General features: G+C 39.5%; 1 protein-coding gene across 5 annotated transcripts; it reads left to right on the forward strand.

Moving 5' to 3' along the window:
* The first annotated feature begins 10,004 nt into the window (after window positions 1-10,004).
* LOC131241075 (uncharacterized) lies at window positions 10,005-12,722 on the forward strand. 5 transcript variants are annotated; one of them, XR_009168938.1, is made up of 7 exons: window positions 10,005-10,164; window positions 10,595-11,149; window positions 11,245-11,361; window positions 11,505-11,683; window positions 11,766-11,946; window positions 12,071-12,194; window positions 12,301-12,722. XR_009168938.1 is itself a non-coding variant. In XM_058239715.1 (7 exons), coding segments are annotated over exons 2-7 (1,164 nt in total). In that variant the 5' UTR covers window positions 10,005-10,164; window positions 10,595-10,618; the 3' UTR covers window positions 12,302-12,722. The 5 variants fall into 5 exon arrangements, 4 of the variants coding, with proteins under 4 accessions (XP_058095698.1, XP_058095696.1, XP_058095699.1 ...); XM_058239715.1 differs by having other exon boundaries at window positions 12,040-12,194; XM_058239713.1 differs by having other exon boundaries at window positions 12,040-12,722.
* The last annotated feature ends 1,487 nt before the right edge of the window (window positions 12,723-14,209 follow it).

Raw genomic sequence — 14,209 nt, forward strand, 5'->3', positions numbered from 1 at the left:
CTCTACTTATAGTCCTCTAGTCTCTCTTCCAACCAACCATCTGCTCTAGGCTCTGCAATGAATTGCATATGAAGAGTTATACCACTCCTTTCAACAATCACATTTCCAGCTTTCTCATTCAGTCTTTTAGTCTCTCTTCCAATCAGTCATCTGCTTTAACTATTTAATCGCAACGCAACTCACATACATTTCACATAAGATCGCGAAGGAGCGACCCTTTGCTGACGTGCGCCACTAGCGCTTCTACAGCCACACTACCTCACATGCCCACGCCTTCACACCAAGCCAGTGCCTGAGCACACGCAACCCCAATTCTCCTCGGACTAGGTGGGTAAATATTATAATACTCCACTCTCCACATATAAACTACAAAATCTCTTCTCTTTTTCTAATGTGGGACTATTTCCAAAACCATGAAAAAAATACAATTTTCAAAGTCTTTTTTTATATATATATATATATAATTATTAATAAGATATATTTAAAATCAATATTTTACTACAGATTAGAGATGTAACAAGCTATTTATACAAACCATGATCTCTATTATGTAAAGTGATGTTAGCCAATTTACTTTTAGCCATAGCCATCTGATTTTTTTTCTGGTATTTGGATCACTTGCTATTATAAATGTTGAGGAGGTGGGACCCACTAATGGTGGCCCATGCACCGAATTTCCGTAGATTGGAAGATCTTATCTTTTATTGGTTAATGCTATTAAAAAAAAGAAGGAGATTATCAGGTTTTGTTTAACACTAATCTTGTATTAGATATCAATTATTTTTGGTAAGGATTAGAGATGTAACAAGCTATTTATATAAACCATGATCTCTATTACGTAAAGTGATGTTAGCTAAAACTAGTGGGCATGACAATTCATGTGGAGAGAGAACGTGTGATCGGGAAAGAGTTATGTAAGAAGAGTGTTTTGGGATACTGGCACAAACAGAAAGAGGTTGCAGGGTGTATGCAGAGAGAGATGCACTAACGCGGTTTTGGCTAGTGACACCAGTACCAGCCAGCAGCTAGCTGGTGTCAAACCTTTGTAGGCCTCACCATGATGTATATGTTTATCCACACCGTAGATTTATTTTTCCAAATCATTTTAGGGAATGAAACCAAAAGCATGGCAGGTCCAAATTTCCAGTGGACCATACCACTGGAAAACATTGTTGATTGAACGGTCACCATTAAAAACTTTCTAAGGTCTACTATAATGTTTATTTGTCATCCAACCTATCAATAAGGTCACACGGACTTAGATGATGGGAAGCAAAATTATCAGGGGATCTAAAACTCTTGTAGCCCCCCGGGAAGTTTTCATTTGTAAGCATTGAATTCCCATTCTTTCCTGTGATGTGGTCCACCTGATATTTGTACCATGCCCTAAAATGAGCTGACAAAATGAATAGACGGTATAGATTAAATACATACATCATGATGGGGCCCACAGATGTTTGACAACAGCTATGTGACTGGTGTTGGGGTCACTAGCCAAACCTCGTCCAAAATGCACATTGAATTTGGAGCATGGCCCATTTAACGAGTGATCTATATTATCTTTCTTGTTTTAAGGTTGCGGCCCACCTCATGCATAGCCCAACACCCAAGACGCGTCTTACGCATAGGCGTGTGTTCTGCCATCTTAGTCCCAAGCGAAAGTTATAATTCCTAGCCTCATTGAAAAATGTACAGATGATAAAGAGGGGACCCTTGATATTCATGAGATAAATGCTCATGTGGCCTACCCTGATAAGTGAACTTTTATTTTTCTTCCAACACACTAAAGATGACCTGGATCTCATGCATGTGTGCCATGTCTTGTGGCATGAAAATCTCCTTTCGTCTTCTACCTCTCATGGCACTAATGGCCTCAGCCAATCAAAATGGTTTTTGATAGGGATAGGTGTGAGGAACGTTGGATCAATGGGATATGAGGTCTAAATAAAGGACTCCTTCACGTATAATTATTGTGCCATCTATTTTATAAGCTATTACTTGTATGGTTTTCTTCATTCAATAAAAATATTTTTGAGAGGATAACAAATCAAAGATAGCTCCACATCATAATGGACAACGATTGGACATTTTTCTGATGCAATATGGATTATTCTTTCATTGATGTTGATAGGCTGATAAGAATCATCCCATAAAAGAAAAGGAAATAGCAACTAAAGTTGTACGTCTACCCAAAATGTTGGACGATCAAAATCACTAATTGGATCTTTTGTTGGACGATCTAAATCGCTAGTTGGATCTTTTCTAATACGGTGATATGAGCTGTTCATTTCTTAGTCATTGACTGGGAGGATCATCGTATTAGAGTTATTTGTCAACTGGAGGTTGGCCGTATATCATGAACGGTCCAAATCAATGACAAAACCTTTTTAATACGATAATTAATAGATACTATCTATATTCATATCCATTGATTAAATGGTTAAAATCATAAGATCCGAATGGGTTTTTTTTTCTTCTTCTTTTCTTTAGGGATGAAGAATCAATGGTGTGATTTTTTTTTTCCTTTCCTTTAGAGATGGAGAATCAAAAGTGAGGAAGCATGATTAATAACTCCTGGCAATGATTAAATATTTTTCAATTCAAGCAATCACCTTGTTAGCAATGATTAAATTAATTATCGAAAGTCATTATCAATATAAGGTAGGGGAACATGATAGAGACTAACACCCACCATGTATACATTTTTAAGGAAAACTCAGGATGTGAACCAAACAGAATTTACCACTAACAAAATTTAACTAGAAAAACTGGCACATGTACAAACATATATTTAGACATTCCTTAGTAAACATTGTAAATGCCAATTTGGCATATGTCTAAAAATAAGTTATCACATTTTAGTTAATTAAATTATGTATTAGAGTTATTAAGTTTGCTATTGTGATTATTTTAATGCTCTAATGTATAACCTTAATTACTAAAATGAGATGAATTCACTTTTAAGCATCAACCAAACTTGTCCCAATTTAATAATACTCATCTGGTACAAGATTGAAATGGAAGGATCATGCTAATGTTGTTGTTCAATCTGAATATAGTGCCACAAATTTTGATCAAATATGTGCAATTAAATTAGTGTTGGGTAATTTTGTAGAGTTATATTTGATTAAAATTGATTAAACGCTTGTAACGTTAAGTACTAAATTAAATAAATTAAGAGTAAACTTTTAGTTAGCTTGACTACTCAGCCACTAATTGTTACAATGGTCAGTAAAGCTGCCGTGGAAAGTACTGGACAACGGCAATACTAGGGCGGGTGTATCACAGCAATAGTGCAAAACAATAACCAGTTTAAGATACTAATGATTCCAAACTTACTGTAGGAACCATCACTAAGGTTAGCTCGTTGAGTTGGCCGTGCAGTTAGGTGGGCATTTCACCGCTATCTATCGCACGTGTTCCATTTTAGCAAGTGTGTCTTTCATTTTTCTCCTCGCACGAGCCCCTCTTTGGTGAAATCTCCTATTTTGATCACATCCAGCTGGTACATACTGAAATTGTTCGGTAATTTGCACCGTCAATGTTTATGTATGTTCTTCACTGATGATCACAACCTTTCATTTTGATTTCTAGAGATCATACTTCATGATCAATGGAAAATTATTATGAAGGTTACAGTTGAATTTGGCAAAAAATTAGCAAGGGGCGCTCCGGTGGTACTCGTGTCACCCTAACCTTACGGCGGTACGTCAGCAAACGTAGAGACCAAGTGATATATTTACACCATCAAATCCGTCCATCAGATGGGTCACCTTAAAAAACCTTTAACATTTAAAACTCAGCGTGATACAAAACCAAGGTGAGCTACAAAAACAGGGAAAAAGTTTGGAGGTAAGCCCATCCTTGAATAACATGGGTGCCCATATGAGTCATAAAACGTATCTTCAGAACTAGGAGAAGGGTTTGAATGACCTTGTTTATTTATAAAGAATACAGTAGACTCCACGCTAATCAATGGTGGCCGTTCCTTACCAATGATGTTCCCTATCTGTGGCCCTTAAGAGTTTTGAATCGGGCTAATTTTTGGAGCATGGAGATTTTCTCATAAGACGCGTATCTTGAACGGGATAGATTCTGCGAGCACATCACCGGGCTCAACATCAGGCAGGTACCACCTTAAGCGTACGGTGGTAGTGATACTACTGGAGCATGCCCCCTCCTTACTATAGAGAAATTTATGACTGTGGGCCCCACCTTTTATACAGTGGTTTTTACGAAACAATACAAACTTAACATAAGCATTTAGACCTCCTCGAAAGGACACCGAATTTGAGGACGAAAATACCCCTGCCTTCCTCGTGCTGGCGTGCAGAGACGAGCGCTGATGGACGATCCGGCGATGGGAACTCAGGTGGGGCCCACTGTGATGTTTGTGAGAATTACTCCCGTCTAAGTTCATTCATAGAGTTAGGAAGACCAGGATGAAGAGGAAAAACAAATTTCATAATGATCCAAAACTTCTGTAACCCATAAAAGGATTTCAATGGTAGACATTCAATTCCCCACTGCCTTTTACCGTGTGGTCCACTTGATAGTTAGATCTATCTTATTTTCTGTCTCAAGCCTTAACATGAGCTTACCAAATAGATGGACGGTTTGGATATAACACAGACCTCATGATGAACCCACGGAAGCAACCTAGCAAAAAAAATTAAAAGCACAGACAGCTGCGATTCAACGGCAGTGCCGCGGCTGTGTGGCAGATTTATTTATTTATTTATTTATTTATTTTTAATAGTAGAGAGAACTTTTTTCTCTTACATTTTTCTCTAATACATAATTATGTAAATATGTGTATATAAGTATAAAAAATTATTTTTTATCTTTTAATTCATTTCTTTGTCTATTTATTAAACAAGCATATCTCTTAAATAATAATATTTTTTTCTTCTTTTTTTTACACACACACACACAAACCCCCATGCACTCACACTAGTGGAATTTCACCACAGTTGGATACTCGAATGCTTGACCGGGTGTTGAAACTCCTAAGAGTCTACCACCCGAGCAAGAGTCAGAATCCTAAACTAGCGGGGCAAGCATGAAAATTAGCGGGGGCAAGCATGTAAATGAGCAGGGCAAACATAAAAATCAGGCATGAAAATGAGTGGGGGAAACTAGAAAATCAGTGGGATAAACTGAAATATGAGCGGGGCAAACTAGAAAAACAGCGGGGTAAACTGAAATATGAGCGGGGCAAACTAGAGAAACAGTGGGACAAATTGAAGTATCAGCGGGGCAAACTAAAAAAACAACAGGACAAACTGAAATATAAGCGAGGCAAACTAGAAAAACAGCGGGGCAAATTGAAGTATGAGCGGGGCAAACTAGAAAAACAGCGGGGCAAATTGAAATATGAGCGGGGCAAATTGAAATATGAGTGGGCAAACTAGAAAATCAGCGGGAGAAACATGAAAATGAGGGGAGGAAACTAGAAAATCAACAGGGGAAACATGAAAATGAGCGGGGCAAACATGAAATTGAGTGGGGGAAACTAGAAAATCAGCGGGGGAAACATGAAAATGAGGGGAGGAAACTAGAAAATCAACAGGGGAAACATGAAAATGAGCGGGGCAAACTAGAAAATCAGCAAGAGAAACATGAAAATGAGCGGGGCAAACATGAAATTGAGTGGGGGAAACTAGAAAATTAGCGAGACAAACTAGGAAATGAGCAGGGCAAACATGAAAATGAGTGGGGCAAACATGAAATTCAGCGAGATAAACTTAACAAATAATTTCATGGCTTGAGTCGAAAAATCTAAACATATCCAATGTTCATATAGACCACACCACATGAAATTTTGAATTAAACTTCTAATGTTGATCATTTCTTATGGGCCATAAAAGTTTTGGATCAAGCTCAGAATTGTGTTTTCTATTAATTCATATCTGTATGATCTTATGAATATTTTTGATAACAAACAAACATCACTGTTGAGCCGACTATGGTTTCAACGGTGGAAATCATTATGCCCACTGTTTCTCATGGTATGATCCACTTGATCTTTTGATATGCTTCAATTTGAGGCAAACATAAAAATTGGAATCCCAAAACTGAAGAGATTCTCAAAGAGCTGAATTTCAATACTTCAATATATGATTGATTCTGCAGTTACTATTTTTTAAATTTTGTGGTTCTTTTTTACTGCTTTATGATATGAAGTGAGTTTGGCAAAGTGTTACTCCTTTTGGACTCATGTACTTGAAAATAACCAGGCTGCCCTCTTAGATTGCCTCTGGCGATGGAATTTGGTTAGTAGAAAAGGATAAACTCTTTATACCAGATGACCTACAACTAAGGAAAATGTTTACGGAAGCTAGCGAAGATGGTATTCTATTTGTTTGGTACCCGCAGTCCAGCTTACAGACCATTGATTCAAGTAAATTGTACGAGGTTTATAGTAATCTTGGAGTGTAGCAAATTTCTAAGTCTGTGCATTTCAGTCTGAGTTCTTTTTTTAATCACGAAAGCCTTGGGAGGGTTAATCCGAGGGATGGGTTGATTGCAAAAGGGCTGATGATATCGACGTTCAAATCTCGATATATCAAGCAATGCTCGATAATATTGAACAATCTCTCGATGTTTGTTCTGCTGAAATTCAAGTTTGCCCCGCTCTTTTTCATGCTTGCCCCACTCTTTTTCATGCTTACCCCGCTCAATTTCATATTAAAATGTTTGCCCTACTTATTGTCATGTTTGCCCCGCTGAATTTCATACTTGCCCTGCTCATTTTCATGCTTGCCCTGCTCTTTTTCATGTTTGCCCCGCTCTTTTTCATACTTGCCCCGCTCATTTTCATGTTTGCCCCGCTGAATTTTATATTTGCCTCACAGTGAAAGCAACGCAGTGAAAATGGGTGAAAGAAACGGGACTGAATTCAGCGGGGCAAACATGAAATTGAGCGGGAGAAACTAGGAAATCAGTGGGGCAAACTAGAAAATCAGCGGGGCAAACTAGAAAATCAGTAGGGCAAACTAGGAAATCAACGGGGCAAACATGAAATTGAGTGGGAAAAACTAGAAAATCAACTGAGCAAACTAGAAAATCAGCAGGGCAAACTAGGAAATCAGTGGGGCAAACATGAAATTGAGCGGGGCAAACTAGGAAATCAGCGAGGCAAACTAGGAAATCAGCAGAGCAAATATGAAATTAAGCAGGGAAAACTAGAAAATCAGCGGATTGTTCAATACCCCTCCGTAATCAGATTGCGTATTGAGTTAGTTAGCACGCTCCTATTCTACTAAGTAAACTTATTCGAGCCCACATTGAATGTATGTAGTATATCTATGCCGTCCATCCGTTTTTTCATCTAATTTTAGCAGTTTAGCCCCAAATTGAAGCATATCAAAAGATCAAGTGGATCATACCACGGGAAACAGTGGGCATAATGATTTCTACCGTTGAAACCATAGTGGACCCAACAATGATGTTTGTTTGTTATCAAACTTATTCATAAGATCATACAGGCATGGATTAATAGAAAACACAATTATAAGCTTGATCTAAAACTTCTGTGGCCCGTAAGAAATGATCAACATTAGAAGTTCAATTCAAACTTTCATTTGGTGTGGTCCATTTGAACATTTGATATGTTTAGATTTATCAGCTCAAGCCATGAAATTATCTGTTAAGTTTGCCCCGCTGATTGTCTAGTTTGCCCCGCTGATTTTCTAGTTTACCCCGCTGATTTTCTAGTTTCCCCTGCTCTGATTTTCTAATTTCCCCTGCTCAATTTCATGTTTATCCCGTTGATTTCCTAGTTTGCCCAGATGATTTTCTAGTTTGCCCCGCTTAATTTCATGTTTGCCCCGCTGATTTCCTAGTTTGCTCTACTGATTTTCTAGTTTCCCTCGCTCAATTTCATATTTGCCCCACTGATTTCCTAGTTTGCGCTGCTGATTTTCTAGTTTCCCCCGCTCAATTTCATGTTTGCCCTGTTGATTTCCTAGTTTGCACTGCTGATTTTCTAGTTTCCCCTGTTCAATTTCATGTTTGCCCCGCTGATTTCCTAGTTTACCCCACTAATTTTCTAGTTTCCTTTGCTCAATTTCATGCTTGCCCTGCTGATTTCAGTCCCGTTTCTTTCACCCTTTTCCACTGCATTGCTTTCACTGTTGTCGTTTTCACCCCCTTTCTTCACTCCGTTCCAGTAAGGGCCTGTTTGGCGAGGCGAATCCCATGAGATTAGGAGGGATGGGATGGATTTTAAGGTAATGATGGTGATGTTAGTGGATTGGAAAAAGATCTGCGGGATTACTATATCTCGGGATAAGTTCACTGGGTCTGTTTGGCACACCCGGTATATCTCGTGATTTTACCTTTCAATCCGTCTAACCAAGGGATGAGATTAATTTTAAGGTAATAATGGTGATGTTAGTGGATTGTTTTAAGATCCATGAGATTGCTGATACATGTCCTTTTAAACGTAGACCTATAGCTACGAATTTTAAGTAAATCATTCTAGTTTAAGAGATATGCTGGTTAAATAAATAGACAAAGAAATGAATTAAAAAATAAAAAATATTTTTATATTCATATATATACATATATACATAATTATTTATTATAGAAAAATGTAAGGGGGAAAATGTTCTCCATGTAAAAAATAAAAATAAAAAAGATAAAAAAATGCATAACACTACAGTTATGGCTACAGTTATAATCCGTAGCCATAAGCCAAGCTCTGACCCTAACTCGCTGGCTTCTTCTTCTTCTTCTTTTTTTCCCTGTTGTAATCCCCACTGATTTTTGTAGGTCCCATTATGAGGTATGTGTTATATCCAAACCGTCCATCTATTTGGCGAACTCATATTAACGCTTGAGATGAAAACTAAGATAAATCTAGCTATCAAGTGGACCATACTGTAAAAGGTAATGGGAAATTGAACGTCTACCATTGAAACCCTTTTAGGGGTTATAGAAGTTTTGGATCATTATGAAATTTGTTTTTCCTCTTCATCTAGGTCTTTGTGACCCTATGAATGAACTTAGACGGGGAGGATTTCTCACAAACATCACAGTGGGCCCAACTTAGACGGGGAGGATTTCTAATGGTTTACGCTCATTCAACACTTTTTCCTGTAATGTGGTACACTTAAGATTTGGATATACCTCGTTTTTTGTCTCATACAATAAAATGATTAGGAAAAATATATGGACGACATGGATGAAAAGCATAAATCATGTTGGGGCCCACAGACCACCAGCGATCCACCATTGGTGGTTGCAGGCGGAGTAGCCAATCCGTTTGTGTGAAAAGGAGGGGTATTTTCGTCCTGGAATTTGTCGGCCGTACGAAGAGGTCTAAGTGCGTATGTTAAGTTTGTATCGCTTCAAGAATATCCAATGGATAAAAGGTAGGGTCCACGGTCGTAAATTTCTCCTTACTATATCTGGAGCGGATAAGGTGTTTCCCCCATGTCTAACCCTTACCATTGGGCCCACCTTGATGATATTTTGTATATCCACGCCGTCTATTCATTTTTCCAGTCCATTTCAGGTTGTTAATCCAATAAATTAAGCAGATCCAAATCTCAGGTGGATCAAACCTGAGGAAACAGTGGTGATTAAAATTTCACCATTAAAAATTTCCTGGACCCACTGCAAGAAGATCCGTAATGTTTATTTGACATCCAATCCGTTGATGAGGTCAATCAGAACTTTGATAGAACTAAAAGGATTAGATTGATCCAAAAATCTTGTAGCCTACAAAAGTTTATTAAGGGCCCTTCACCACTTTTTTCCAGTCTTATGGTCCACTGGAGATTTCTATCTATTAAATGTTTTTGGAAAACTTACTAAAATGAACTGGAAAAACCTATGGACGGAGTGGATTTACAAAAAAAGTCATCAAGATGGGCCCCACACGGTGAGAGTAACACCTAGTAAAATGTTACCAGGTAACACCGAATTCGCTCTTCCTAACAACACCCTCGAGTAACGCGTAACGCGACTCCCATTCCATTACAAATGACAGGAGCGGCTGGCAGAAAGAGGCGCGTGGGGCAGATGGGGCCTACACGTATCAGTGTGTAAAAAAGCTACTATCGTATGACAGCCGAACAAGCCGTTTGTTTTAGAGCTCGAGATGATCTTGCTCCTGTTAATTCCGGATCTTCCAAATCAAAGTTAGATGGACAGGTACGTACCAAATATCTATATAATATCACAGCTCAATTTGTTTCTGGGTTTTGGGTGCGTTTGGCGATGTTTTTGGGTTTTGGTTTTGATCTGGATCTCCTTTTATGAGAGAGGGAGAGAGAGAGAGAGAGAGAGAGATTAGATCTCTCTATAGAGTCGGTCTCCTTGAGGAGGGCGAAGTAGAAGGAGAAAAGGGTGGCGCGAGGATTTGGGCGAGAAATGGGATGTGAAAAGATTCGATAAGCGCTTGGATTTCCGTGGTTTGAAATCGCATCTCTCTCATCGATTTTTCTCTCAGACAAAAGGGGTGAGAACGAGATAAAACCGCATCCTCTCAGATTCTCCCCATCGATTTCTGAGAGATTTCATCTGGGTTTGTTTTGTTTTTTCTTTTTCCTCTCCTCGTTGAGTTTTTGAATTTGAATGGCAGTGGCTGTAATTCTGTCAAAAAATCATGGCACAAGAAGAGCAGCAGCGGTGCAGCAATAGCAGCAGCGGCGGTGGTGGCGGCAGCAGCATTGGAGGAGGGAGATCGTGTAAAAAGCTCAAGCAGAAGAAAATCCCACAGCGCGGCCTTGGTGTTGCTCAATTAGAGAAGATCCGCTTGGAAGAGCTGCAGAAGAAGGATGCTGCAGCAGCTGCCGCAGGGTCGCCGCATTTCCTTGTCCCTCTTCCGCATCATCCGCCTTGTCTATCTGATCTTCCTTCGCCCAATTCCATCTTTAAGACGTCCGTTCCATTCTCGAACCTTGATCTCATTGGCCCACCTCCTGTTCCGCCTTATGCATGCGACGGTGGTGGCAGCGGAGGAGGAAGAGGAGGACATGGATTTTTGCCGGTTGCGTGGAATGGATTGGATGCGGACAAAGCCAGGAAATTGGATCATGGGTTCCAATTTCATCCGCATTTGCCTGAGGAAGTACACCCGATTTTGCGTTACTCTGCTGTTTTACAGAGGAATCAGCAGCAGCAACCTTCTTTGTTGGTGAGCTAATTCATTATTTCTCGTTCTCTGATTGGCTTTTGTTTCTTTGAATTGCATTGATGGAATTTAACTAGTTTGATTTGGGTGGCTTCTAGGCGAGCGCCTCTACGTCGCCTTCATCCTCGTCTGGAGTTAATCTTCAGATGGAGCCCCCTTCAAACCAAAGCTATTGTAGCAACCCAACACCTCCGCCACGCGCCGAGGAAGAGAGGGTATGTATTTCTTTAATCTTGGTGGAAATTAGGTTTTTTTTTTTTTTTTTTTTTAAATAGAATTCAATTGGATTTTTATCGAGAATGAAAAATGCAAAAACGGGTTTGATTCTGATTGTGGGTTTGGTGAGAATGTAGTATAGATGGTTGGCATGAAGCGCCCCTGGCCATTTTCTCTTGACAATCCACTGAGTGGCGTCGCCCCCTTCCATTGCAAATTGCCCCCTTCTGCTCCGATCCACGACAGATGGGATGAGTCATCATGTGGTTGGCGTGATCCATGCGATCCAATCAAATTCAGTTCGGGGAATTCGATTTTCAGGTTGCCTTTGCTTTTATTCATTTGTATGCTTTTATTACATCCTTGTTGGTGTGTGTTGCTGATGTTGATTCATGCTCTCCAGAGATGGTTCTTCTACCTCTTTTGGCCGTGAGAGCCCCACCAAGAACATCAAAGAAAATGGATCATTGGATGGTGAATTTCTAACGTTAGGTCCTCCTATTTCCTCTCCAAACCTCAAATCAAAGCAACCCATTTCAATTCCAGCTTCCCATTATGGCGGATTCAACTTGATATCATTACCAGTAAGTAAAATTCAACATGATGTTCAACATTGTTTTTCCAGAGATGGTGGTTTTGATCTGTTCATGGTCTTGATTGAATTGAATTCAATTTAGGGAAGTAATGAAGACATGTTTATCCGATCAGGCGTGCCGGTGCAACAACAAACATTTTACAGTTTCTTGCCTGTGAATCCGAAGGGGCAGACAAAATCATTAAAAGAGCGGAAAGGTGAAGGATCGGAGAGCGTCGATCTGAACCTGAAGCTTTGGTAACTGCAATGGAAATTACTGGCGAATATTACCATCTTCCAATTACACTGAACTAAAGAGGTAAAGAAAGATTCAATTGCTGATTTCAGTGTGCTTTTTCTGCAGATTCGTTCTGCGGATTTGCTGGATACCATGACTTCAGGTTCTGACTCGATCATGTGAGTGAGGAGAGATGTTAGGCATATGAGTGAAGGAGATATGTAGGATTTTTGTTTTTAGTTTTTTCAACTGTTTTGGTTTCTTCTCACTTTTTGTTGGTTCAATGATTAGAGACAATGTTGATTGGAAACAAACCCAGCATGGGAAGATCAATGTATTTGTCTTCTCCGAATTATGTTGGGCCCACTTGTTTGGATGTGTACCGTAAGATTGGGCCCACTTGGTTGATAATGTGGTAGTGTATAATGAGAGAATCTGCATGACTTGGATTTGGTACAGTGCAGCTTTGTAAGTGTATAACGTGCATTTAAGTGTATTTAAGCATTGAAATTGAGTTTTAGAGCACCGAAACTGTATTTAAAAACACATGCATGCACTTAAAATGCATATAGATGCACTTTGCACTTCTGTAAGGTTAATACACGGGATTGGGCTTGTTTTCATGTTATAATGAATGTATTTGATTGATGAATGGTATCTGTTTTATTTATTATTATTTGTTTTTTGCAACCAATAATCATCGAGTTGGGGGATTGGGCTAGCATGCAATCCACCCAGATATCTTACATGTAAAGCATCGACTGTGTTTGGTAAAGTAGGATGATGGACGTTAACATTCCATGTTTTCTTTTACACATCGTATTGCAGCACAGTGATAGTTAACCCACGGACGAAAAAAAAAAAAAAAAAGCTAGCCCATTTGCACGCAATTTTCAGATCCAAGCTGGACATTAGATGGGTTCTCCATTGAGGAGATTATAATTTTTTGGTTGAAAAGTGGGGATGGCCCGCCATGCCAACTACCACAATGTTAGTAACAAGGTTGACGGATTAGACAAACATAGCAAAGTTATCTGCATATGACTGGCCTGATTTTATCCTCGGTATCTAAGAAGGCACACCTGGTGTATGGGTTAGACCTCATGTCGGTATCTGATGTTGCCACATGTGGTGGTGCGTGTACAGTATAACAGAAGCAAGTGGGCTTGGCAAACAACTTTCTGGCATGTATGCCACGTCTACATTGCATGAGTTGGAAGGTTATGCTGCAGAATTTATAGAACTGCCACACATGAAGGAAGATAGGAATGGATTAGGTGACCCATTCCCCGTCCATTATCCTCCTTGGAAGCTGATTAGGTTTGGCCCTTACCATCGGGCCCACCTTCATGTATGTTTTCTATATCGATGCCGTCCATCCGTTTTTCCATGGAATCGGCCTAAAAATGAAGAAGATCCAATTCTCGAAAGTTGTATCAAGATGATATTTTGCTTATATATATATATATATTCCAACTATCAACAGGATGGAGGGCAAATTAACATTACAGAAAATTACGGTGGGCCCTAGGAAGTTTTTAATGGTAAGGCGTTCAATCACGGTTGTTGTCCGTGGATATATTACAGCCGAGATTGAAAAATGATCTTGAAATCGACGTACTGCGTGGATATAGAATACATACATGGAGATGGGCCCATGTTTAATGCCGCAGCGTCTGGTAAAGGCAGGGCCGAACGAACTGGGACACCGGAAATGTAGATGATATCGGTAGGGCCTACCTCGATGTATTCATGGGATATCTATGCTCTCCATCTGCTCATACACCTTATTTTAGGATAAGGTGCAAAAAAGCAAAAAAATGAGGCAGATGCAAATGTCAGGTGGACCACACCACAGCAAATAGTGGTCATTAAACGACCACCATTAAAAATGTCCCAGCGTCTGCCGTAATGTTTACTGGCCATCCAACCCGTTAATAAGGTCACAAATACCGATAAAACCATTGTTTCCTTGTGGTCTACCTGTAATTTGTATCTGCTTCAGTTTTGAGACCTTAGCCTAGAACAAGCTTGG

This window comes from Magnolia sinica, chromosome 3 (genome assembly GCF_029962835.1).
Source record: "Magnolia sinica isolate HGM2019 chromosome 3, MsV1, whole genome shotgun sequence".
NCBI lineage: Eukaryota > Viridiplantae > Streptophyta > Magnoliopsida > Magnoliales > Magnoliaceae > Magnolia > Magnolia sinica.

Coding starts and splice junctions, on each gene's coding strand:
- LOC131241075 (XM_058239713.1), top strand. CDS start 10,619: ATGGCACAAGAAGAGCAGCAGCGGTGCAGCAATAGCAGCAGCGGCGGT. Junction 11,150..11,244: donor AGCAGCAACCTTCTTTGTTG/GTGAGCTAATTC, acceptor GGTGGCTTCTAG/GCGAGCGCCTCTACGTCGCC. Junction 11,362..11,504: donor CACGCGCCGAGGAAGAGAGG/GTATGTATTTCT, acceptor AATGTAGTATAG/ATGGTTGGCATGAAGCGCCC.